The 27,873-nt window shown below is 46.1% G+C and overlaps 1 protein-coding gene across 2 annotated transcripts in view; it reads right to left on the bottom strand.

Annotated features, from left to right (window-relative positions):
- cyp39a1 (cytochrome P450, family 39, subfamily A, polypeptide 1) overlaps positions 1-27,873 on the bottom strand; it is a 63,897-nt gene that overhangs the window by 14,093 nt on the left and 21,931 nt on the right. For both annotated transcript variants that reach the window (XM_070884428.1, XM_070884429.1), the window contains 4 exons: positions 12,659-12,754; positions 12,129-12,219; positions 5,212-5,345; positions 2,008-2,103 (listed from right to left, as the gene is read on the bottom strand). In XM_070884428.1, coding sequence (XP_070740529.1) covers positions 2,008-2,103; positions 5,212-5,345; positions 12,129-12,219; positions 12,659-12,754 — 417 coding nt within the window. The remainder of the gene's footprint in view (positions 1-2,007; positions 2,104-5,211; positions 5,346-12,128; positions 12,220-12,658; positions 12,755-27,873) is intronic.

Genomic DNA, 27,873 nt, shown 5'->3' with positions numbered 1-27,873 from the left:
AATGTTGGAAAGTGTGAGGTCATGAACTTTGGCAGGAAAAATCAAAGAGCAAGTTATTATTTAAATGGAGAACGATTGCAAAGTGCTGCAGTACAGCGGGACCTGGGGGTACTTGTGCATGAAACACAAAAAGTTAGTATGCAGCAACTGATCAGGAAGGCCAATGGAATCTTGGCCTTTATTGCAAAGGGCATGAAGTATATAAACAGGGAAGTCTTGCTGCAGCTATACAGGGTATTGGTGAGGCCACACCTGGAATACTGCATGCAGTTTTGGTTTCCATATTTATGAAAGGATATACTTGCTTTGGAGGCAGTTCAGAGAAGGTTCACAAGGTTTATTCCAGAGATGAGGGGGTTGACTTATGACTTATGAAAGGTTGAGTAGGTTGGGCCTCTATTCATTTGAATTCAGAAGAATGAGAGGTGATCTTATTGAAACGTATAAGATTATGAGGGTGCTTGACAAGGTGGATGCAGAGAGGATGTTTCCACTGATAGGGGAGACTAGAATTAGAGGGCATGATCTTAGAATAATGGGCCGCCCATTTAGAACTGAGATGAGGAGAAATTTCTTCTCTCAGAGGGTTGTGAATCTGTGGAATTCACTGCCTCAGAAAGCTGTGGAAGCTGGGACATTGAATAAATTTAAGACAAAAATAGACAGTTTCTTAAATGATAAGGGGATAAGGGGTTATGGGAAACGGACAAGGAAGTGGACCTGAGTCCATGATCGGATCAGCCATGATCGTATTAAATGGCGAAGCATGCTCGAGGGGCCGTATGGCCTACTCCTGCTCCTATTTCTTATGTTCTTATGTAAAACAGGAGAGGGATTTAGGGATATTGTTGGATAGTTTGCTGAAACTTTCAGCACAATTGGGGTAGCAGTAAAGAAAGTAAACAAGATCTCAAGTGGAAGATTAGGACACAAGTCCCAGGAAGTGATAATTAAGTGATATAAAGCACTCGCAGTATTGTATTCAGTTCTGGTCACTACTACAGTGGAAACATCCCGGCATTGGAAAATGCAAAATTCACTCCTTGGATTGGGCACCTGTGGAAATTGGTTACACTGGAGAAAAGATTTAGTGGAGATCTTACTCAGGTATTCAATCCTAAGAGGTATCAATAAATTTATAGTATTTGACATGTTAACAAACTCTACAAAAAAAGAGCATGGTATCAAGCTTGGAAGTGAACAGCCAATATAGATTTAACCTCACTTCAATATAAAGAAAGATAATACCTGGTACCTCGAATTTACATTTAGAAGTAATCGTGTAAAGGAAAGAGATGCCAGGATCTCAGTTGGGTTGCTAAACTAAATATAATGCCAAGATCCATAAACAATGTAGTTGAGAAGAAAGGAAAAACAACAAAAGGAGACAAATCTTAATGGAGCATAGCAGACAGTACATTGGGAGGAGATCAAGAAAGATACCAGGATGTAGAGAATACTCACACTAGGCAAACTAAGGAGGGACTGGAGAAGATACAAGATATGGCAGAGCTAGGATCTAGCTTTGACAACTAAATATCCGGAGAGGAGATAAGGGAGCAGATAAGTACAGAATAATAAAAGATGGAAAACAGAAAAATTAGCAAAAATGCAGTACAATGATTTAGAATGTCAATGCCACAATATATCTGACCCCAATTTAAATAAACCATATTTTTAAAGCACATTCCAAAGCAGCCTTATCCCAATAAAATAAAATGCTATACAACTCTGTAGTTTTCGTAAAAAACAGAAATTTCTAATATCACAGTGTACTGTGTCATTCCTAATTTCCGTGCATCAGTATCACCCTGAAGAATTATGAGTTTGCTTTTGTTGCAGTGAAGGTGACAGGAACCATTCGTGTTTTAACGTGAGAATCTTAATATTGTCCAAAAGGATTCCAAACGAGATTTGCTGTGTATACATGAGGTACTGGGAAGCATTTCTGCTTCACACAATGCAGGGAGAAAGAGCAATAAAATACTTTCATGCAAACATACTCACGGGAAGAAACTTTTCAGGTTCAGGAAAATACTTGGGATTCCTGTGTGCCCAGTAAATTGACAGCATGAGCATGTCTCCAGAAGGAATAATGTAATTCTAGAGTAAGAAGATGTTACTGTTACATAATTTACAGAATGTAGTTTTTTTGGAAAATATCCATTAAACTGCATAGTCAAATTCTTTCACTTTTCTTCCTTCCTTTCCTCTCCTAAAGGTATTTGATCAGGTTCTGCACAAGATCTCCATGCTGGGGTATGGTTGCATTACTGCTGGTCACTATCCAATATCTTGTCCAACTGACTGTTGCTCAAATGTGAAGAGTGTCATCAGAATATTCAATTACGGGCGCTTCATGGCTAAGCCTGATACACTTCCCAGCCAAATTCTACTCTAGCTTAGTTCCAGCAGGATTCATTAGATGGTCATCCAGAGCAGGGTCTCCGGCCGACTTTCCCCATTCTAATCTAAGGATGATGAGGCCAACTTACTGCCACCCTGCTTGAAATCAGTTATTTAAGCAAAGAATGGGATCACATTTGAGATTTCCCTGATCTCTACTCAGCAGCTACTCACAGCCATCAGAGTTACTCTGGCATATTCTGATTTTAGAACATTCAGATCCCTGCAATTTGCACCTCTGAAATTCACTATATTGTGAACAAGAGATATCTCAGTTCTATTTCTTTTTCATTACTGATAGATTTCCCCACCTGTGCTCTATGCTTATCGCAAAGAACAAAAATGGAGGAATGACTTTCATGACAAAAATGTTTTTCTCTGACTAGTTCTAGCTTGATGGTTAGCCCTTTTAAATCCAGTAACAAAACATAAGGGAGTGAGTTTAACCTGACAGAAACTAGGCGGGCAGGCAGTTCATCGCCTAGGTAGAACTGTCTTCAGATTTTAACCTGCTCCTCTGAAGCTGTTCTGGGTTCCCCGCCAGGCACCCATAGTGGGCAAACTGTGCTAAGACTTCAATGTAGGGGGTATGATTAACAAGTCTGCAGATGATACAAAAATTGTCCATGTGGTTGATAGTGAGGAAGAAAGCTGCAGACTGCACAAAGATATCAATAGACTAGTCAGGCGGACAGAAAAGTGTCAAATGGAATTCAATCTGGAGAAGTGTGAGGTAATGCATTTGAGGAGGGCTAACAAGGCAAGGGAATACACAATAAATGGTAGGACACTGAGAAGTGTAGAGGAACAGAGGGACCTTGAGGTGCATGTCCACAGGTTCCTGAAGGTAGCAGGACAGGTGGTTACTTTTCTTTATTAGCCGAAGCATAGAATATAAGAGCAGGAGGTTATGATTGAACTGTTTAAAACACTAGTTAGGCCACAGCTCGAGTACTGCGTGCAGTTCTAGTCACCAGATTACAGGAAAGATGTGATTGCACTAGAGAGGGTACAGAGATTTTCGAGGATGTTGGCAGGACTGGAGAATTTTAGCTATGAGCAAAGATTGGATAGGCTGGTGTTTTCTTCAGAACAGAGGAGGCTGAAGGGAGACTTGATGGAGGTGTATAAAATTGTGATAGAGTGGATAGGAAGGACCTAGTTCCCCCAGTGGGCTGGTCAATAACCAAGGGGCATAAATTTAAAGTAATAGATAGAGGATTAGAGGGGAGTTGAGGAGAATTTTTTTTACCCAGAGGACGGTGGGGTCTGGTTCTCCATCCTTTTGCCAACTGGAACAGTTTCTCTCCATTTTCTCTGTCTGGACCCCTCATGATTTTGAACACCTCTATCAAATCTCCCCTCAATCTTCTCTGCTCCAAGGAGAACAACCCCAGCTTCTCCAGTCTATCAACGTAACTGAAGTCCTTTATTCCTGGAATAATTCTCGAAATCTTTTCTGCACCTTCTTTAAGGCCTTCACATCCTTCCTAAAATGTGGTGCCCAGAATTGGACACAGTACTCCAGTTGGGACCGAACCAATGTTTTATACAGGTTCATCGTAATTTCCATACTTTTGTACTCTTATACCTCTATTTATACCCAGGGTCCCGTAACCCTTTTTAACTGCTTTCTCAACCTTACCTGCCACCTTCAACAATTTATGCACACATATCCCCAGATCTCTCTGTTTGTGCACTACCTTTAGGATTGTACCATTTAGTTTAGATGTCCTCTCCTCATTCTTTCTACCAAAATGCATCACTTCACACTTTCCTGCATTAAATTTCATCTGCCACAGGTCTGCTAATTTCACCAGCCTGTCTATGTCTTCCTGAAGTCTATCACTCTCCTCCTCACAGTTCACTCTACTTCCAAGTTTTGTGTCTCCTGCAAATTTTTAACTTGTGCCCTGTACATCCACTCCAAGTCATTAATATATATCAAGAAAAGCAGAGTCCTAGTTCTGACCCCTGGGGAACACCACTGAAAACGTCCCTCCAGTCCGAAAAACAACCATTCACCACTACTCTCTATTTCCTGTCACTTAGCCAATTTCGTATCCATGCTGCCACTGTCCCTTTTATTCCATGGGCTTCAATTTTGCTGGCAAGTCTATTATGTGGCACTTTGCTGAATGCATTTTGGAAATTCATGTACATGACATCAACATCATTGCCCTCATCAATTCGCTTTGTCACCTCATCAAATAACTCAATCAAGCTGATTAAACAAGATTTGCCTTCAACAAATCCATGCTGGCTTTCCTTAATTAATCCACACCTTATGGCCAACACCTCCGCAATTTCCGCCCTTAATTATCCTCAGCATCTGAGGATGCATCCCATCTGCTCCTGGTGATTTATCTACTTTCAGTACAGCCAGCCTTTCTAATACCACTTCTTCATCAATTTTTTATCCTATGAAGTGTCTCCACTACTTCCTCCTTCACTATATCTATGGCAGCATCCTTTTCCTTGATGAAGACAGATGCAAAGTACTCGCTTAGTACTTCAACCATACCCTCTACCTCCCTAATTGGCCCCACCCCTCCTCTTACTACCTTTTTAGTATTTATATTAATTCTCCATTTCTTTTTATTCCCTGCATTCCAGATTTGTGAATTTAACAGGCTTCCACAAACACATTTTTGACCCTGCAATTACAGCAGTTTTCTGTCAATCAAGTTCAATTTGAAGAGGTCTCCGCTGTATTTCCTATGTTGGTTCTCAGTGCAGCTCAGGCGATTTGTACCTCCCTATCCCATCCCTTGGATCAAAGCAGTAAGACCATAGATAACTCACTTTAATTTTCAGAGGTTGCACCACTTTTCTAGTTATAACTCCTGGAGCTCGCAAACGAATTGCCTCTAAAATGCAACACTTCAAGTATGGGAGCTTCTGTAGATCAGTCTCTTCTGGTTTGATGTTTTTATTACCTAGGGAAATAAAAAAAAAACGAGAGCATGAATGCAGCACCTGGTGTCTTTTACTACTTAGTCTTGAGAATCCAGCATTAATAATACGCAAACAATTCTTAGAGTAGGTACAGAAACCATGCTCGTCACCCATTTGGCTGCATGAACTCGGGCTGGGTGGGGGGTTCAGGTGAGTGAAAATTTTAAAAGTCAAAGAATAAGGAGAAGGCAATAGAGCTGGATAGCACTGGGGGAAATGAAACCCAGAGCGTGACAGGAAGGGACAGAATGTATAAACATAAAAGTGAATCAGAAAGTGGGTCAAAGCAGGAAAAAATAGTAAAAAGATAAATTTAAAAGCTCTTTATCTGAATGCACCGCAGCACTCTCAACAAAATAGATGAGTTGACGACACAAATAGATACAAATGGGTATGATCTGAAAGTCATTACAGATACGTGGTTGCAAATTGACCAAGCCTGGGAACTAAATATTCAGGGGTATTTGACAATTTGGAAGGACAGTCAGAAAGGAAAAGGAGGTGGGTACCTCTGTTAATAAAGGATGAGATCAGTGCGTTTGTGAGAAACTATATTGGCTCAGAAGATCAAGATGTTGAATCAGTTTGGGTGGAGATAAGAAATAATCAGGGGAAAAAGTTGCTGGTGGGCACAGTCTATAGGCCCCTTAACAGTAGCTACACTGTTGGACGGAGTATAAATCAAGAAATAATGGAGGCTTATAAAAAAGGAACGGAAATAATCATGGGTGATTTTAATCTTCATATTGATTGGACAAAGCAAATTGGCCAGGGTAACCTTGAGAAAGAGTTCATAGAGTGTATCTGGGATAGTTTCCTTGAACAGTACGTTACGGAGCCAACCAGGGAGCAGGCTATCTTAGATCTGGTGCTGTGTAATGAGACAGAATTAATAAACAATCTCCGAGTAAAGGATCCTCTAGGAATGAATGATCATAACATGGTTGAATGTCAAATTCAGTTGGAGGGTGAGAAAGTTAAATCTCAAACCAGTGTCCTAAGCTGAAATAAAGGAGATTACAAAGGTATGAAGGCAGAGTTGGCTAGAGTCGACTGGGAAAATAGATTAAAGTGTGGGACGGTTGATAAGCAGTGGCAGACACTTAAGGAGATATTTCATAACTCTCAACAAAAATATATACCAATGAGAAGGAAAGACTGTAAGAGAAGGGATAACCATCCATGGCTAACTAAGGAAATAATGGATGGTATCAAATTGAGAACAAGGTTATAAAAAGTGGCCAAGATTAGTGGGAGAGCCAGAGGAATGGGCAACTTTTAAAAGCCAGCAAAGAACGACTAAAAAAATAATAGAGGGAAGATAGATTATGAAAGTAAACTAGCACGAAATATACAGGTGCAGCCTCCAAAATCCGGAGGTACGGAATCTGGACTCCGGATCAATTGGTGGCAGGGACGTCCGGAATCCGTAAAATGTTCCGGAATCCGGACCCGTCAACCCTGCCGAGTTCGAGGTCCCGCCTCTGCCCTTACCTCGGGGCCTCCTTGCCGGAACACCTCCACTGCGGCGGGCCCTGCCTGACCAGCTCATCTTTGGCGGGGCTCCGCCCGAACACTTCCTCAGCGGGGCCCGCCCGAACAACTCCTTGTGGGTTGGGCCCCGCCCGACGACCTCATCGATGGGGCCGGCAGCCTGGACAGTTCCTTGGTGAGCACACCCCCGCATCCCCACCCCCAAACCCCGCCGCCCCTTTCTGACATTCTGAAATCCGGAAATACCCGAACCTGGGATTGGGTGTTTCCAGATTCGTGACGTCAAAAAGACGTTCCAAACTCTGGAAAAACGCTGAATCCGGAACGGCCTCGGTCCCGAGGGTGCCGGATTCTGGACGCTGCACCTGTAAAAAAAGATAGTAAGAGTTTCTACGGGTATATAAAAAGAAAAAGAATGGCTAAAGTATAAGACTGGGGAATTAATAATGGGGAACAGGAAAGTGGCAGAGACTTTGAACAAATATTTTATATCGGTCTTAATGGTAGAAGACACTAAAAACATCCCAATAGGGGATAATCAAGGGACTATAGGGAGGGAGGAACTTAATACAATCACTATCACTAAAGTAGTAGTATTCGGTAAAATAATGGGACTAAAGGCGGACAAGTCCCCTAGACCTGATGGCTTGCATCCTAGGGTCTTAATAGAAATGGCTGCAGAGATAGTGAATGCATTGGTTGTAATCTACCAAAATATTCTGGATTCTGGGGAGGTCCCAGCGGATTGGAAAACCGCAAATGTAACGCCCCTATTTAGAAAGCAGGGAACTATCAACCAGTTAGCCTAACATCTGTCGTTGGGAAAATGCTGGAGTCCATTATTAAGGAAGCAGTAGCAGGACATTTGGAAAAGCATGATTCAATCAAGCAAAGTCAGCATGGTTTTATGAAAGGGAAATCATGTTTGACAAATTTTCTGGAGTTCTTTGAGGATGTAACGAGCTGGGTGGATAAGGGGGAACCAGAGGATGTGGTGCATTTGGATTACCAGAAGGCGTTCGATAAGGTGCCACATAAAAGGTTACTGCACAAGATAAAAGTTCACGGGGTTGGGGGTAATATATTGGCATGGATAAAGGATTGGCTAACTAACAGAAATCAGAGAATCGGGATAAATGGGTCATTTTCCAGTTGGCAAACAGTGACTAGTAGGGTGCCGCAGAGATCGGTGCTGGGGCCTCAACTATTTATAATCTATATTAATGACTTGGATGAAGGGACTGAGTGTAATGTAGCCAAGTTTGCTGATGATACAAAGATGGGTGGGAAAGCAAATTGTGAAGAGGACACAAAAAATCCGCAAAGGGATATAGACAGGCTAAGTGAGTGGGCAAAAAATTGGCAGATGGAGTCTAATGTGGGAAAATGTGAGGTTATCCACTTTGGCAGAAAAAATAGAAAAGCAAATTATAATTTAAATGGAGAAAAATTGCAAAGTGCTGCAGTACAGAGGGACCTGGGGGTCCTTGTGCATAAAACACAAAAGGTTAGTATGCAGGTACAGCAAGTAATCAGGAAGGCAAATGAAATGTTGGCCTTTATTGCAAGGGGGATAGAATATAAAAGCAGAGAGGTCCTGCTACAACTGTACAGAGTACTGGTGAGACCACACTTAAGAGTACTGCGTACAGTTTTGGTCTCCGTATTTAAGGAAGGATATACTTGCTTTGGAGGCTGTTCACAGAAGGTTCACGAGGTTTATTCCACCGATGAGGGGGTTGACTAGGTTGCGTAGGTTGGGACTATACTCATTGGAGTTCAGAAGGCTGAGAGGTAATCTTATCGAAACATATAAGATAATGAGGGGGCTCGACAAGGTGGAGGCAGAGAGGATATTTCCACTCACAGGGGAAACTAAAACTAGGGGACATAGGGCCCAAGTTTGCCCCCAGGGTTAGAACGGTGCATCTCCGTGTGGTGCGCCGACTTTTTGGAACAGAAATGGTGCCTATTACTTACCTTGGTATTCTCCCCTCCGTCCGGTCGATCCAGGCTCTTGGCGCAGCGCAACAGAACGCGTGGAGGGCGGAGCCAGGTCCCGAAGCTGAAAACAGTGCCGGGACCTCTGCACATGCGCACTAGTGTGCAATAGTTTCTCGCCCCCGAGGCTGCGTGAGAGGGGCCAAAGCATGCCGCCCCTAGCCCTAGCTCACCGGGGTGGCAAAGATCGAACTCGGGCCTCCCTCCTTCCTTCCCATTCAGCTCCCGCTCCCCCACCCCCCCACTCCCGTTCAGCCGTTCCCCCTCCTCCCAGCTCCTCTCCCTCTCTCGCTGGGGACGGGCCCCACCCGAAGTACTCCGTGGGAGCTGGCATCGGCGTTGTCGTCGGCGGGGCCCACATGCCCGGCCTCTCGCTGGGGGCGGGCCCCACCCAAAGTCCTCCATGGGAGCCGGGCGGCGGCGGTGGGGCCCGTTCAGCCCCCCTCCCTCCCCCCACCCTGTTCAGCCCGTTTCCCTCCCCCCCCGTTCAGCCCCACTCCCCCTCCCCTCCCCCCTCCCCTCCCTCCGACTCCCTCCCCCTCCCCTCCCCTCTCCTCTCCCCTCCCGCCCCTCTCCCCGCTCACTCCCCTCTCCCCATCCTCTCCCCCTCCCCTCCCCCTCCTCTCTCCTCTCCCCTCCCCCTCTCTCTCCCCCACCCCCACACCTCTCGCTGTCAGAAACAGAGAGAGACACTGACAGAGAGAGAGACACTGACAGAGACAGAGAGGGAGACACTGGGGGGGGGGGGGGTGCGGGGACATTCCAGCACGCTGTTGGAGGGCTCCCAGTGCTGCAGTCAGTGGGTAGAAACTTAATTTTTTATTTATTGATTGATTTATTATTTTTTTTTTGATTGATTTATTGGTTGATTTATTGATTTATTTATCATTTATTATTGATGATGGCTCTTCATTTGTAAAAGTGAAGTGTTTAATGTTTGTAAACCCCCTCCTTCCCCCGCCTCCACTCCCCCATCTCTCGTTCCCTATGCCTGATTTATAAATGTAGGCAAGGTTTTTCTGAGCGTACAAAAATCTACACTTACTCCATTCTCAGTTAGTTTGGAGTAAGTTTTTGCTGTCTAAACTTGCAAAACAGGCGTAAGTAGCTGGACACGCCCCCTTTTGAAAAAAAAATCTGTTCTAAAATGAAACTATTCTAACTCACTAGAACTGGAGCAAACTAAATGCCGAGAATTGCAATTTCTAAGATGCTCCATTCTAAACTAGTTGCTCCAAAAAAATAGAAGCAACTCAAGCCAAAACTTGAGCCCATAGTCTCAGAATAAGAAGCCACCCATTTAAAACTGAGATGAGGAGGAATTTCTTCTCTCAGATGGTTGTAAATCTGTGGAATTCTCTGCCCCACAGAACTGTGGAGGCTGGGTCATTGAATATGTTTGGAGATAAGACAGTTTTTTGAGCGATAAGGGGTTATGGGGTGTGGGCGGGGAAGTGGAGCTGAGTCCTTGATCAAATCAGCCATTAAATGGCAGAGCAGGCTCGAGGGGCCAGGTGGCCTACTCCTGCTCCTATTTCTTATGTTCTTATGTTTTTACGTGGTAGGGCGGGGTGGGGTTACGGACTCAGGCTGTGACATGGGGATGGGCTTTATGGTCCCAGGAGACGGTAATTCCACCCGGGATGAGGTTGCGAGAGCAGTGGGCTGGCCTCACTCTGCCAGGCCGTTACCCCCAACTCGGTTCTCCTCTCCCTTCCCACAGGCCCCCTGGAATCTACCATCTATGGCTGCGGCTCCTACCTCTTTTAGGCTTGCCAGCTCTATTTTCTGTCAGGTCTCCTCCAGCTTTACAAGCATCATCCTATTCCCGCTGCCAGGTGCGGCCACTGTTCATCCTGTGGCGGACAGACATCGACACTCATCCTGATTCCCACCCCTCCCAGGCCCAGCCTGCCCTGCCGCTCACCGCAGGCCCCCTCACAACATGGCAGCTGCCGCTTGCCAACCAGTGTTTTCGGCACAGGAGATGTGAGCGCACTGAGTTCTTCCTCCCACCTCCCGTCCCAGAGCCAAGGCTGGACAGATGGAGGGAAGAACAGAGGGAGCGCGATTCACAATCGCCTTCCATCACCACATCAAAGAGCAGCTGAGCCATTTCTCCACTCATCATTTTCTATATCGATTCCTCCAATTACCAGGACAGCTTGTTCAAAGTAACTTCTGTGATTAATGTGCGTTAAAAAATGTAATTAAAAAAATCAAATAAATTGGCACGTTAATCTCAGAAGTTCATTATCACAGAATCTTCATTAGATTGAGTACTGGACGAATATTAGCCTTTAGCCAATGTCCATACTTTCTTGCACAGATCCAGGAAAGTGAAGAGGACAGAAAACCCTGACTGACCTATCAGTGTATATACTGATAGGGATAGGAGGCAGAGTCGTGGTGAATGTATGTTTCTCTGACTGGAAAGAAATATGCAGTGGGGTCCCCAGTGGTCGATATTCGGACCATTGCTTTTCTTGCTATATATAAATGCCCTGAACTTGGGTATAAGGAGTACAATGTTGAAGTCTGCGGATGATACAAAACTTGGCAATGTAGTAAACAGTGAGCAGGATAATAGTAGACTTCAGGAGGACATAGACAGACTGGTGAAATGGGCAGACATATGGCGGATAAAATTTATTGAGGATTAGTGTATAATCTAAATTGCACTATTTTGAGGGGGGTGCAAGAGCAGAGGAATCTGGTGGTGCATATTCACAAATCCTTGAAGGTGGCAGGACAAGTTGAGAAGGCAAATCCGAAAGTGTATGGGATATTTGCCTTTGTAAAAGGGGCATTGAGAAATCTGGGGTTTGAGACTTAATTGGACAGCTCTTAAAAAACGATGGCACAGGCACGACAGACCTCCTTCTGAGCTGTAGGATTCTATGATTCTACACAAGTCCAAAATAATCAAGGAATCCTCTCCCTGTCCCAGTATTTTGATTTGGCTTAAGCCTATATATAACATGTATTTATATAGCATCTTTAGCAAGTCACCTTTATTTGACATTTTTTCCATAGAGAAGTAATGATCATGTAGGTGGGGCAACCATTAGGTGAAGAAAAATGGACATCAGAGGTGCAACATCATAACACATAATTGATGTGAGGTGTGGAAAATCACATCACAGTCTGCACCTTTGCAATTGGGACACCATTTTAAATAGATCTTAAAGTAACTTCTATGCAGCACATCTTATTATTTATAATAACTGAAATGCACTTACCCACCATTCAAGTTTTTAAACAATTACCTTGGTCATCAAAGACAGAACAGAGTTCCTTCATAACAGTCTTATAAACAAATGGGTTCGAAATAATAAATGCAAGAGTCCAAAATGTGATCTAAAAAAGAGAAACAACAGCAATGATACTCACTTTCACAATATGTTCACTTTTGTTACCTACTGGAATGGTCAAAGAACTGGAGCTAGAGCAGCAAAGAAGTTTTAATCAACTAAATATAAACAAAACTGGTTAATCCAGCTTAGGTCACCAATTAAAATTGAAAGCTGTGGCATTAGACGAATTCAATCTATTAAAGGCTCGTCAGAAGGAAAGAATACTTTAGTAGTTTCAAAAGCCTTTTCCAAATAAACTCCTTTCCTAAAAATAAATTGGCCCTGAGCACTTTGCAACCAATTTCTTACTCAGAAGTCCAGAAGGTCAAGCAAGCCAAGCATCACAGACATCCCATGGTCTGGAAGATTTCACAATTGTTACCATTTTTAATTGGTTTATCTTGGCAGGAACATGTCACCTGATGTTTCAAGATGGTACTCACAGGAAGTGCATTGGCCTGGGAAGCCCAGAGCATTAATAAACTGTAATTCGCAGTAGAGTTCCCATTCAAAGTATCCAAAAGGTGCTGCAACAATGTCTGAAAAATATATAAATTGATGATATTAACACTACTTAAATAATGCTGTTATTTAACATGCAAAAGAAACAGTAAGAGACTTGTCCCATCACCCATAATGTGTACCTCCTGTCACACATACAGAATGGCAGTAACAGCAGCAATGATGTAATTCACTTTCTAAAGGATTTTATGAAATCTGATCAAAAATAAATTGAAGTTCATCTTTCATAATAAGTTATTTTATCATCTATTGGCTGGTCCATGATCATCATCATCATAGGCAGTCCCTCGGTATCGAGGAAGACTTACTTCCACTCCTGAAGTGAGTTCTTTGGTGGCTGAACTGTCCAATACGAGAGCCACAGATTCTGTCACTGGTGGGACAGATAGTCGTTGAGGGAAGGGGTGGGTAGAACTGTTTGCTGCATGCTCTTTCCGCTGCCTGCGCTTGATTTTTGCATGCTCTCAGCGTTGAGTCTCGAAGTGCTCAACGCCCTCCCGGATGCACTTTCTCCACTTAGGGCGGTCTTTGGCCAGGGACTCCCAAGTGATAGTGGTGATGTCGCACTTTTTCAAGGAGGTTTTGAGGGTGTCCTTGTAACGTTTCCGCTGCCCACCTTTGGCTCGGTTGCCATGAAGGTGTTCCGAGTAGACCTCTTGCTTTGGGAGTCTCGTGTCTGGCATGTGAACTATGTGGCATGCCCAGTGAAGCTGACTGAGTGTGGTCAGTGCTTTAATGCTGGGGATGTTAGCCTGGACGAGGACACTGATGTTGGTGCGACTGTCCTCCCAGGGGATTTGTAGGATCTTGCGGAGACATCATTGATGATATATCTCCAGCGACTTGAGGTGTCTTCTGTACATCGTCCATGCCTCAGACCCATACAGGACAATGGGTATTACTACAGCCCTGTAGATTTGGTGGTAGATTTGAGGGCCTGGTCTTCAAACACTCTTTTCCTCAGGCGGCCGAAGGCTGCACTGACGCATTGGAGGCGGTGTTGAATCTCTGCATCAATGTCTGCCTTTGTTGATATGGGGCTCCCGAAGTATGTGAAGTGGTCCACGTTGTTGAGGGTGGCGCCGTGGTACTTGATGACTGGGGGGCAGTGCTGTGCGGCGAGGACAGGCTGGTGGAGTACCTTTGTCTTACAGATGTTTAGCGTAAGGCCCATGCTTTCATATGCCTCAGTAAATATGTCAACTATATCCTGGAGTTCAGCCTCAGAATATGCACAGACGCAGGCATCGTCCGCATACTGTAGCTCGACGACAGAGGTTGGGGTGGTCTTGGACCTGGCCTGGAGACGGCGAAGGTTGAACAGCTTCCCACTGGTTCTGTAGTTTAGTTCCACTCCAGCGGGGAGCTTGTTGACTGAGGTGGAGCATGGCAGCGAGGAAGATTGAGAAGAAGGTTGGGGCGATGATGCTGCCCTGTTTGACCCCGGTCCGGACGTGGATTGGGTCTGTAATGGATCTGTTGGTAAGGATCACGGCCTGCATGTCGTCATGGAGCAGGCAAAGGATGTTGACAAACGTTTGGGGGCATCTGAAATGGAGGACGCTCCATAGACCCTCGCGATTGACAGTGTCAAAGGCCTTTGTAAGATCGAAAAAGGCCACGTATGCTCCCTGCATTTTTCCTGCAGCTGTCGCGCTGCAAAGATCATATCCGTTGTGCCCCGTAGGGACGTAATCCGCACAGTGACTCCGGGAGGAGCTCCTCGGCCACAGGGAGAAGACGGTTGAGGAGAACTCTAGCGACAACCAACCCAGTGGCTGATAGCAGGGAGATTCCCCTGTAATTGCCGCAGTCGGACTTGTCCCCTTTTTTAAAGATGGTCATGATCACTGCATCTGTGAGATCTCCCGGCATGCTCTCCTCCCTCCAGATGAGAGAGATGAGGTCATGTATCCACGCCAACAGCGCCTCTCCGCCATACTTTAGCGCCTCAGCAGGAATTCCATCCGCTTCTTTCGCCTTGTTATTCTTGAGCTGTTTTATGGCTTTTCCTACCTCGTGCAACATTAGGGTTTCACTGAGGTGGTGGCGAGTCGCATGCTGTAGGATGGAGTCAAGAACACTCGAGTCAAAGGCAGAGCCTCGATTGAGGAGATCTTCGAAGTGCTCCTTCCAATGGGCCTTGACAGTCTCGGTGTCCTTGATGAGTGTTTCCCCATTCTTGGCCAGCAGTGGGGTGGCCTTGGGAGTTTGGACCATAGGTGGCTTTGACTGCGATGAAGAATCCTCGCATATCGTGGCTGTCGGCTAGTTGTTGTATCTCCTGTGCTTTCTCCATCCACCACCTGTTCTTTAGGTCTCGGGTTTTTTGTCTCCTGTGCTTTCTCCATCCACCACCTGTTCTTTAGGTCTCGGGTTTTTTGTTGGACCTCAGCCTTGAGCCGCTTGTAATGTTGTTTTGCTGCTCCCGAGTTGGGTTGTTGTTTGAGGCTCAGAAATGCTCTGCACTTGCGATCTATTAGTTCTTGGATCTCCTGATCATTCTCATCAAACCAGTCCTGGTGTTTTCTGGTTGAGTGACCAAGTGTCTCTTCACAGGCACTGCTTATGGAGGCCTGGAGGACATTCAGCATCTCAGGGTCATCAAGGCACGCCAGGTTAGTTGTGAGGCGTTGGCTGTATAGGGCTCTCTTTGCTGGGTCTTTAAATGTCCCGGCATTGAATTTTTGCGGCATTGCTTCTGCTGTCCCCTCTGCTTTGGGGCTATGTTAATGTCGATGATGGATCAGATTAGGCGGTGGTCCGTCCAGCAGTTGTCAGCTCCTGTCATGGCGCACATGCTTGCGATCCCTGGCTCGGACGATGACATAGGGTGTTGCCACGATGCCTTGTATTTGTCCCTCTGGCGGAACAGGGTGTTGGTGATGAGGAGTTCATGTTCCAGACATTTTGTCAGGAGTAGGGTACCGCTGGAGTTGGCTTTCGCTACCCCCTCTGCCAATCACGCCTCCCCAAAGGACTGTGTCTTTGCCGACACTGGCACTGAAGTCACCTAGGAGGATCAAATTGTCGCCCGCGGGGATGCGGGACAGGGATAAGAACATAAGAAACAGGAACAGGAGTAGGCCATACGGTCCCTCGAGCCTGCTCTGCCATTCAATAAGATCATGGCTGATCTGATTATGGACTCAGCTCCACTTCCCCGCCCAATCTCCATAACCCCTTATCCCTTTATCACTCAAGAAACTGTCTATTTCTGTCTTAAATTTATTCAATGTCCCAGCTTCCACAGCTCTCTGAGGCAGCAAATTCCACAGATTTACAACCCTCTGAGAGAAGAAATTCCTCCTTATCTCTGTTTTAAATGGGTGGCCCCTTATTCTAAGATCATGCCCTCTAGTTCCAGTCTCCCCCATCAGTGGAAACATCCTCTCTGCATTCACCCTGTCAAGCCCCCTCATGATCTTATACGTTTCGATAAGATCACCTCTCATTCTTCTGAACTCCAATGAGTAGAGGCCCAACCTACTCAACCTTTCCTCATAAGTTAACCCCCTCAACCCCGGAATCAACCTAGTGACCCTTCTCTGAACTGCCTCCAAAGCAAGTTTATCCTTTTGTAAATATGGAAACCAAAACTGCACACAGTATTCCAGGTGTGGCCTCACCAATACCTTGTATAGGTGTAGCAAGACTTCCCTGCTTTTATACTTCATCCCCTTTGTAATAAAGGCCAAGATACCATTGGCCTTCCTGATCACTTGCTATACCTGCATACTATCCTTTTGTGTTTCATGCACAAGTACCCCCAGGTCCCACTGTACTGCGACACTTTGAAATATTTAAGATGCAGTATAATGTGGATAAATGTGAGGTTATCCACTTTGGGGGCAAAAACACGAAGGCAGAATATTATCGGAATGGCGGTAGATTAGGAAAAGGGGAGGTGCAGCGAGACCTCGGTGTCATGATTCATCAGTCATTGAAGGTTGGCATGCAGATACAGCAGGCGGTGAAGAAGGCAAATGGTATGTTGGCCTTCATAGCAAGGGGATTTGAGTATAGGAGCAGGGAAGTCTTACTGCATTTGTACAGGGCCTTGGTGAGGCCCCATCTGGAATATTGTGTTCAGTTTTGGTCTCCTAATCTGAGGAAGGACGTTCTTGCTATTGAGGGTGTAAAGTCCTGTCCCTGCAGTACAGATTCACACGAGGCACATATTGAAGTCAAGATCAGTCAGGACCTGCACCTTTATTACACCGCTCTCGAATGCCACATTTGCCTGAGACCTGTCCTTATATACCTGTCTGGGACAGGTATCCAGTGTCTCCTGCAAGTGCACCCCTGGTGGTAAGGTAAGCTTGTGGTTACAGGTCATCTCTAGTTACAGTCATGTATAGCATGGTAAGAGACAGTTATGTACAGTAGTGTGAGATAAATAACATCACCCTCCCCAAGGTCTTATTGTCTTTATAGGTTCAGTCTCTCAGGTGGTCTACGCTCTCGCGTGGAGCATCTTAGTTGTGGTTCAGTTGTTTGCCTTGATGCTGTTTTTCTTTCGGTGTGATTATTGGTATCTTGCCTGGGCTGTCTGTTGGGATTGCCCTTTCTTCAGGTTGTTCCCTCTGTCTGTCCACCAGGTGTGGTGTGAGTTCCACATTGTAGTCTGCTTCTGGTTCAGCAGTGTTGTTGGTAAATCTACTTTTGACTTGGTCTACATGCCTCCGGCAGGTTTGGCCATTGTCCATTTGTACCACCAGTAGCCTGTTTCCTTCGTTGCCTGTTACTGTCCCTGCAAGCCATTTGGGACCCCTGCCATAGTTTAGCACAAACACTTTGTCCCCTATGTCATTCCATCGCCCCCTCAAATTTCAGTCATGGTACTCGGTTAGTTTACGGCGCTTTGCCTCAATGATTTCATGCATGTCTGGGAGGATTAATGAGAGCCTTGTCTTTAAGGTCCATTTCATCAAAAGTTGCGCGGGGGGAACTCCAGTCAATGAATGCGGACGAGATCTGTATGCCACCAGCAGTCGCGACAGGCGGCCCTGCAGCGTGGGACCTTGGATTTTGAGCATGCCTTGTTTAATGATCTGCACTGCTCGCTCCGCCTAGCCGTTGGAGGCCGGCTTGAATGGTGCCGTCCTAACGTGATTTATGCCGTGGTCACTCATAAAATCTTGGAATTCTGCGCTGGTGAAGCACGGACCATTATCACTGACCAATATGTAGGGAATGCTGTGCGTTGCGAACATGGTTCCAAGGCTCTCCACAGTGGTGGAGGTGGTGCTCAAGTTTAAAATGATGCATTCGATCCACTTTGAAAATGCATCTACAACTACGAGGAACATTTTGCCCATGAATGGACCCGCATAGTCTACGTGCACCCGCGACCACGGTTTTGTGGGCCAGGGGCATGGGTTCAGGGGGGCCTCCCTGGGGGCATTACTGAGTTGGGCACAAATGGTGCACCGTCGGACGCAGAGCTCCAAGTCCGCGTCGATGCCAGGCCACCAGACATGGGATCTGGCTATGGCCTTCATAAGAACGATCCCCGGGTGCTCGCGGTGGAGCTCCCGGACAAATACATCTCTGCCTCGCAGAGGCACAACTACTCGGCTGCCGCACATCAGGCAGTTTGCTTGTAGTGACAGCTCATGCATGCGCCTATGTAAAGGTTTGATCTCCTCGGGGCAGGCATTGCGAACCTCTGCCCAGTCACCAGTTAAGACACATCTTTTTACGAGGGATAACGTGGGGTCGCTGGTCGTCCAGACTCTGATTTGGCAAGCCGTCATGGGCGAACCTGTGGATTCAAAGGCATTGATTGCCATGACTATCTCACAATCCTGCTCGTCAGACCCTTCCGGTCGCCAGGGGTAGCCTGCTAAGCGCCTCGGCACAGTTGTCTGTGCCTGGTCTGTGCCTTATGGTGTAATCGTAAGAGGCCAGCATGAGTGCCCACCGTTGAATGCGCGCCGAGGCGTTGGCGTTTATTGCCTTGCTCTCGGACAGTAGGGACCTGAGGGGCTTGTGGTCGGTTTCTAATGCAAACTTGGCTCCGAAAAGGTATTGGTGCATCTTTTTGACACCGTATACGCACGCGAGCACCTCCTTCTCCACCATTCCGTGCCCGCGCACTGCCCACGAAAGTGACCTGGAGGCATAAGCTATGGATTGTAATTTATCCGCACTATTGACATGTTGTAAAACGCACCCGACCCAATACACTGACGCATCACATGTGAGAACTAGTTTTTTACCTGGATCAAAGAAAGCCAAAACACTGTTGGAACACAGAAGGTTGCGTGCCTTATTGAAGGCGCGTTCCTGGGCGTCCCTCCAAAACCAATCGCACCCCTTTCTGAGTAGCACGTGGAGAGACTCGACCAGCGTGCTTAAGTTCTGCATAAAGTTCCCAAAGTAATTGAGTAGCCCGAAAAAGGCGCACAGTTCTGAGACATTCCGGGGCCTGGGTGCCAGGCGAATTGCTTCGGTTTTGGACTCTGTTGGGCGGATTCCATCAGCGGCAATCCTTCTGCCCAAAAATTCAACCTCGAGCGCGAGAAATAGGCACTTGGATTTCTTAACGCTTAGGCCTACCCGATCCAACCGCTTTAGTACTTCCTCCAAATTGCGGAGATGGGAGTCGGTGTCCCTGCCCGTGATAAGTATGTCGTCTTGAAATACAACCGTCCCTGGGATGGACTTGAGCAGACACTCCATGTTGCGCTGGAATATAGCAGCTGCCGACCTGATGCCGAATGGGTATCGATTGTACAGGAAAAGGCCTCGATGTGTGTTGATGGTGGTGAGTAGCTTGGATTCCTCGGTCAATTCTTGCGTCATATACGCAGATGTGAGATCTAGTTTTGAGAAAAGTTTACCTCCAGCCAATGTGGCAAATAAGTCCTCCGCTCTGGGCAGCGGGTACTGGTCCTGTAGGGAGACTCTGTTTATGGTAGATTTGTAGTCCCCACAGATTCGTATGGATCCATCAGGCTTCATGACTGGGACGGTGGGACTTGCCCAGTCGCTAAATTCCACAGGTGATATAACGCAGAAGCCTGTCCAGTTCATGTTCAATCTTTTCCCTCATCACATAGGGCACAGCTCTAGCCTTGTGATGGACCGGTCTAGCATCCTGTGTGATGTAGATTTTGACTTTATTCCCTTTGAAGGTGCCCACACCTGGCTAACGAGATGTTCAAATCGAATTAGCACTGTTGAGTACGAGGTCCGTTCCTGTTTAGTTTTGCCAGCCAGATTTTCCCCAGCAGTGCTGGGAGATCTCCGGGGACAATCCACAGGGGAAGTCGGTTCAGTGTCCCTTTGTGTGTGACTGAGAGCATGGCGCAGCCAAGGACTGGGACGATTTCTTTGGTATAGGTCCTTAGTTTGGTGTCGACCCTTGTGAGCTTTGGTCTATCTCTTTTGTGCGGCCACAGCTGTTCAAATTGTTGAGCGCTCATGAGACATTGACTCGCTCCCGTATCCAGCTCCATGTTGACGAGTATCCCGTTGAGTAGGACCCTCATCATTATTGGAGGCGTCTTGTTGTAAGAGCAGTGGCCATCGATCGCGTTGACCCACTGTACATCGGTGTCCCGGGTACTGTCCCCACCGTCTTCTGGTCCGCTTTCCGACCCATCCGATTCGTATACCAGCCGAGCTGCCGTTTTTCTGCACATGCGGGCCAGATGCCCTGTATAGTCGCAGTTTCTGCAAACAGCATGCTGAAATCGACACCCCCTTGATGAGTGCCTTCCCCCACATCTCCAGCACAGACCGCTTCCATTGTTTCCAAAGGATGAGCTGCGTCTGGCTGATCTCTCTTGAGCTTCTCTCAGTTTGTAGTTGATTGCTCGCATTGTGGGTTGATGAGGTGTGAACGGCCGTTCATGTGGCCCTTGATGGCTTCTGGCGCCACTGCCTGCTGTTGAGGGCCTGCTCTCCTGCCTTTGTCTCTGTGTGTGGGGGTAGCGGCTTGTTTCACCCTGTGAACCCCTTGATCCGATGTTTCATTAATTGTCATACCCGCAGTGTAGATCAACCTCGTTTCTTCTTCTCCTGCCAAGAATGTGTGTTCAACCAGTGCTGCTGCTTCTAGGATCAAGTTCTTGGTCTCTATAAGCTTTCGGAATATGCCTGCGTGGCTTATTCCCTCAATAAAAAAGTCTCTCAGTACCTCTCTCCTTAGTTCATTGAGAACTCACATAAGCTAGCCAACCTCTGAAGTTCCACCATGAAGTCAGGTATGCTCTGGCCCACACAGCGTCTGCAGTTGTCGAACCTGTGTCTGGCCATATGTAGGCTGCTCGCTGGCTTCAGGTGGTCTCTTACCAGTGTGCTCAACTCTTCAAACGACTTGCTTGCTGGTTTCTCGGGTGCCAGCAGGTCCATCATTCAGGCGTATGTTTTCGAGCCACAGCTGGTGAAGAGATGGGCTCTTCTCTTGTCTGCCTTATCTTGCCTAACCAGTCTTTGGTTACGAAGCTTTGCTGGAGCCTTTCTATAAAGTCCTCCCAATTATCTCCAGCATTGTATTTTTCATCTGAGCCGTTGGTCGCCATTCTGTGGATTCTGTAATCCCGTAACTCGTCGCCACTGTAAAGTCCTGTCCCTGCAGTATAGATTCACACGAGGCACATACTGATGTCAAGGTCACTCAGGACCTGCACCTTTATTACACCGCTCTTGAATGCCACATTTGCCTGAGACCTGTCCTTATATATCTGTCTGGGACAGGTATCCAGTGTCTCCTGCAAGTGCACCCCTGGTGGTAAGGTAAGCTTGTGGTTACCGTTAATCTCTAGTTACAGTCATGTATAGCATGGTAAGATACAGTTATGTACAGTAATGTGAGATACATGACAGAGGAAGTGCAGCAGAGATTCACCAGACTGATTCCTGGGATGGCAGGACTGACATATGAGGAGAGACTGGATCGACTGGGCCTGTATTCACTGGAGTTTAGAAGAATGAGAGGGGATCTCACAGAAACATATAAAATTCTGACGGGACTGGACAGGTTAGATGCAGGAAGAATGTTCCCGATGTTGGGGAAGTCCAGAACCAGGGGATATAGTCTTAGGATAAGGGGTGAGCCATTTAGGATTGAGATGAGGAGGAACTTTTTCACTCAGAGAGTTGTTAACCTATGGAATTCCCTACCGCAGAGAGTTGTTGATGCCAGTTCGTTAGATATATTCAAGAGGAAGTTAGATATGGCCCTTACAGCTAAAAGCATCAAGGGGTATGGAGAGAAAGCAAGAACGGGGTACTGAAGAAATGATCAGCCATGATCTTATTGAATGGTGGTGCAGGCTCGAAGGGCCGGATAGCTTGCTCCTGCACCTATTTTCTATGTTTCTATGTTTCTTTCTCCATTTAAATAATAGTTTGCTCTTTGATTTTTTTTCTGCCAAAGTACATGACCTCACACTTTCCAACATTATACTCCATCTGCCAAATTTTTGCCCACTCACTTAGCCTGTCTGTGTCCTTTTGCAGATTTTTTGTGTCCTCCTCACACATTGCTTTTCCTCCCATCTTTGTATCGTCAGCAAACTTGGCTACGTTACATAGAAACATAGAAAATAGGTGCAGGAGTAGGCCATTCGGCCCTTCGAGCCTGCACCGCCATTCATAGAAACATAGAAACATAGAAAATAGGTGCAGGAGTAGGCCATTCGGCCCTTCTAGCCTGCACCGTCATTCAATGAGTTCATGGCTGAACATTCAACTTTAGTACCCCATTCCTGCTTTCTCGCCATATCCCTTGATCCCCCTGGTAGTAAGGACTACATTTAACTCCTTTTTGAATATATTTAGTGAATTGGCCTCAACAACTTTCTGTGGTAGAGAATTCCACAGGTTCACCACTCTCTGGCTGAAGAAGTTTCTCCTCATCTCGGTCCTAAATGGCTTACCCCTTATACTTAGACTGTGATCCCTGGTTCTGGACTTCCCAACATTGGGAACATTCTTCCTGCATCTAACCTGTCTAAACCCATCAGTCCCTTCTTCCAAGTCATTAATATAGATTGTAAGTAGTTGTGGTCCGAGCGCTGATCCCTGCGGCACCCCACTAGTTACTTGTTGCCAACCCAGAGAATGAACCATTTATCCCAATTCTCTATTTTCAGTTAGTTAGCCAATCCTCTATCCATGCTAATATATTACCCCCAACTCTGTGAACTTTTATTTTGTGCAGTAACCTTTTATGTGGCAACTTGTCAAATGCCTTCTGGAAGTCCAAATACACCACATCCACTGGTTCCCCATTATCCACCCTGTCCGTTACATCCTCAAAGAATTCCAGCAAATTTTTCAAACATGACTTCCCTTTCATAAATCCATGCTGACTCTGCCTGACCGAATTTTGCTTGTCCAAATGTCCTGCTACTGCTTCGAGGTTGGAATAAAAACCCTCTTTGATCTCATCTATTGCATCGAGTGTTGGGGCGTACGGACTGATGACTGTAGCGCATTGGTTCCGGGATAGGGTGAGTCGAAATGCCATGAGGTGTTCGTTAACCCCGCAGGGGGAGTCTTTGAGGCGGTTAACCAGCTCATTTTTGAAGCCGACTCCATGAAGGTGGAGTTCTTCCTCTGGTTTTCCTTTCCAGAAAAATGTGTAACCTCCACCTTGTTGGAGCTGGTCTTCCCCTGCCCGCCGGGTCTCGTTTAGGGCGGCGATGTCAATGTCAAAGCGTCTAAGTTCCCCGGCAACTATGGCGGTGCAGCGTATCGGCCTGTCGCTTTTGGAGTTGTCCATGAGAGTCCTGACGTTCCAGGTCCCAAACTTCATGTTGGCGAAGTGGAAGATGCCTGTCCGTGAGTTCTTTTAACGTGGAATGGCCGTTACACACCGGCAACCACACGGGCTTAGCTGAGCAAGGTCTTGGTCCAGTGGCAAGGGGGTCCAAGACGACTGGAGACCAGGCACTGCTGTATGAGCCTAATTGCCTGTGGCGACATGTTGGCCGCAAGCTCAGCGCCGAGTAGCGCCCTTGAGGGTAGGTGGCCCGAGGCTTGGTTGGGGGCAGGCATTAGGAAGGTCAGTTGTCCACTGGAGTTCTGAGGGATGTTTTAAAAGTTTCTCATCTGCATGCAGCTGATGTGGTGCATGTGGCTTTGAACTGAACTCTTTGCAGCTGGAATGGAGATGCTGATGATGGTAAGGCTTGTGTGGTTGTGGAATTGCAGCGAGCCACAGCTTCTAATACTTGCAGCAAATCGGCCAGCCCTCCCTTGCAGAAATGACAGATAAACACAGAAGAGACCGAAGGCCGGCTAGATGAAAAGCTGCACATGAAAAGCGCTGGGTCCCTTCATCCTACAGTACATGCATCGCCATCCCAGATCTGGGGCAGCCTCAGTCTGAAACGATTCCACAACTACACCATGATAAGGAGGAGAGAGGAGGGTTGGTAGTGTTGGCACTGACCGACGATAAGATTGCACAGAGCACACAAATCAACTCCTTGTATTAATACAGTGGAGGCCGCTGCTCCCCCCCACGCGCACCCAAACTCTCCTCCGCTAGTGGTAAATCTCCAAACAAACACCGGCAGCCACCGCAGAAACGGCACATGTTCTCAGGGTCCAACCCAATCCCAAAGTGAACACTAAAACCATTCAGAAAATGGCCACCACAGACAGTCCATGGTATCCGGATACTTGAAGCCATTACCATGCTCCTTGATAGAGAATTCAAACAGGCTGCATTTAGACAGGCTGTGAAAATTCACAGACACCAAGTCAAGGCTGCTATGTGCAGTTCAGCATGTTGCATTAAATCATCAATCAACTTGACATTTTAGGACCTTGGGTAGCGAGCCAATTAAAAGGTTAAAATACTATTAATTGAGCCAATAAGGTCAAAGAAGGTGAGTTCTTTTCTGTAAATTGATCCAGGTATAAGTACAGCCATTTTGACCATGTGATATCAGAAGGACAAAGACCTGGCTTAAATCCAAGAGCTTGTTACTGCGGCCAAAATAAAGTGACATTAAAACTACAATCGGAGTTCGTATTTCATTGGAAATTAAGAGATCTAACAATTTTGGCATCATGAACATGACCGCTGAGGGAAGAAACTGAATTTTGGACATCGGACCTACATACTGAGGTAAGGACTCCTCTTTATAAAAGTCCTCGGTCAAAAGTATAAATGCGCCTCTCCTTCTACGCGATTCTGAAAGCCTCCGGTTTGCGAACCCTCCGGTTGGTAGTCGGCTCGAGGTCCCATAGACGTCTAACTTCGGAGGTGTGTTAGTTAATTAATCACCGATCTATTGATCGGCTAGAAAGCCTACGACTCGAGACCGCAGTAAAGAAATCAGTATTATGGCAGCAGGAGATAAGAGCAAAGAATTGCCTACAACTGTTAAAGGTGGGAAGGCACCACCTGAGGTTTCGCTAGATGAGATTCTCGAACAGTTGAAAAAATACATAGAGCAACAATTCAATTTATCTAAAACCTGTATTAAGATCGAATAAAAGTACGGAACCTCCAAAGGACAATGGTTCTTGGACGAGATTAAAAGGGTCTGGGGAAAAACGACCCGTATGAAAAATAAAGAGTGAACTAGATGGTCCCTAGCCGTTATGGGAAAGATCTGAAACCGGAATGAAATTATAATGCATTCCCAACATAATCGAGAACTGACCAGTACAAAGGACCAATTGCAAGCTGTTTGTACACAGCTGCGACAGAAAAAGCTTGAACTTGAAAAGCTGCAAACGGAAGTTAAAGATCTTAAAGGTGAAATTAAAGAATGGAAAAAGTCATTAGGTCAAGAGACAATAATAGGAAAAGGAAAATGTATTGGTCAATTCCCAGGGTACCCATGTTTGGATAAATTAAAAGCGCAAACCCGAAGACACGACCGAGGAATAGATACGGATTCTGAATCCTCCGCCGATACAGGGTCGGAGGATGAAGAAATAGGGGTGCGCTTTGCCCCATTTAAAAAAATACGAGTTGTAGTCAAATCAGAAGAGATTGCAGATGAAGGCAGAACCAAAAAAATGAAGAAAAGGCTGTATGAAAAATACTTAATTCATGATCCGGCAGACCCAGAGAAAATTGATAAATGGTCCAAGGAATTGCCCAATCCAAAGAAAGGGGGAGTGAAAATGTGGGACCAATTGGACCGCTTAAGAAATATATATCAACTTCATCCCTGGACGGAGTGCAAATTTTGACCATAGTGGTGTCAAAAACACAGGGAAGAAAATTGCACGACAAAGTAGAAGAAGCTTTGGAGCAGGATAAGCAAGAATTAGACGTATGATGGGAGGCGATTAAACACTGGCTGCAAGCCTTCAGTCCAGCTAAGACAGACTGGGGAAAAATTGCAGCCTGCCAACAGAAAGGAACAGAGGAGGTCCTGGAGTATGACGAGTGGTTTAGATGCACGTGGCTAGAACATTCGGGTATGAATAATACGGATGAAGAAATGGATGAACAAGTGTTTGGACCCCTGAAAGCAGCTTTCGTGGCAGGTCTAAAGCCAGAACTGTCCAAAATGCTTCAGGTAGTGTTACCGGACTGGGAAGGTAGAGGAACTACCTTTGCAGCATTGGTGGATCGATGTAACCAATTAGATCGGGATATGGGAGCTAAAGTCCGAGCTGTACAGGCTATGGGATGGAAATCCCAGGATTCCGATAAACAGTCATTAGGAAAATTACCCGGAAAATGTCATTATTGTGGGAAAGAAGGTCACTGGGCAAGACGTGCAGGGCAAAACAGAAAGGTCGTGGCTGGGGAAGAGGACGCAGCCAGGGATACAATTCAGCCAACAAACCAGGCTTGTCACAAGATAATGACCTCAAAGAAGCATTTAAGCGACTGACAATACAACAACAGAAGGAGTTACTTGGGATAGCAAAAAACGATTAGAGCCCACCCTGACCCCCCTCCTCGCACTAATACAACAGAGGGGAGATAGGCTATATATAACTGTGAGGGTAGGTGATAAGGATGTGGACTGTCTTTTAGACACAGGGGCAGAATTAACATGCTTACCCCTACAATATGGAGACTTTTTGTCGTTGGATGGTAGGGCACGTACAGCCTATGGAGTTGGGGGCAATAAAATGGAAATTAAAAGGACAACACCGGTACTTATAGGGCTGGGTCCACATGAACTAACCACGTCAGTCTGGATAGGCCCAGTAGATCAACCCCTTTTGGGAATGGACGTTCTAATCCAAGTAGATTTATCGTTGCATTTCGAGGATGGTCGGGTGACATAGTCAATTAGAACTTTGAAGAAAGAAGAATTGAAGGAACACCCGATATGGGCTAAAGATAAGAACGATTGTGGCCTACTCCAGATGGAGCCTGCGTCATTTACCGGACCAAGCCTCCATGCACTAAACAGTATCCCATCAGTCCAACTGCCATCGCGGGAATCTTACCGGTTATTCAGCAATTGGAGAAACAAGGGGTGCTTATTAAAACACATAGCTCCTCCAATAGCCCCGTGTTTTTAAGGAGACTTGGCGTTTGACTGTCGATTATAGGAAAGCTAACCAGTGTATTGATCAAAAAGCTCCTTTGGTCGCAGATCCCTCCACCATTTTTAATGCCCTCAAATCGGAACATAAATATTTCTCGGTTATAGATATGGCCAACGGATTTTGGTCGGTGCCTCTGGCACTGGAGGTTCGACAGTGGTTTGCTTTCACGGTCCAAGGACAACAGTATACTTGGACCTGGTTACCGCAGGGTTTCCACAACAGCCCTACGGTATTCCACATGGCTTTACAAAGCCATTTGCGAGAATTACCTCCCCTGTCATCCACAGTCATCCAATATGTCGACGATATCCTGCTAGCTTCAAACACGGAAGACCAGCATGAACAAGATTTACGAGCTTTGCTGGATCACCTTTGGCTGAAAGGACATAAAGCCAGCATCGACAAAGCACAAATATCCCAAGAAGAGGTTGTATACCTGGGACAAAAGATTTCACAAGGAAAGAGAGAACTTACCCAGGATAGAACTGCAGCCATTCGGGCTGCTAAAAAACCACCACTATTCAGGAACTAAGGTCCTTTTTGGGATTGTGTAACTTTAACAGAAGTTGGATTGACTCCTTCACACAGCTTGCTCAGCCATTGAATGATATTTTAAAGGGGAAACGTGCCTCTAAAG

Source organism: Pristiophorus japonicus, chromosome 7, assembly GCF_044704955.1.
Source record: "Pristiophorus japonicus isolate sPriJap1 chromosome 7, sPriJap1.hap1, whole genome shotgun sequence".
NCBI classification, from domain to species: domain Eukaryota; kingdom Metazoa; phylum Chordata; class Chondrichthyes; family Pristiophoridae; genus Pristiophorus; species Pristiophorus japonicus.
This window is presented reverse-complemented; position numbering and strand designations above follow the sequence as displayed.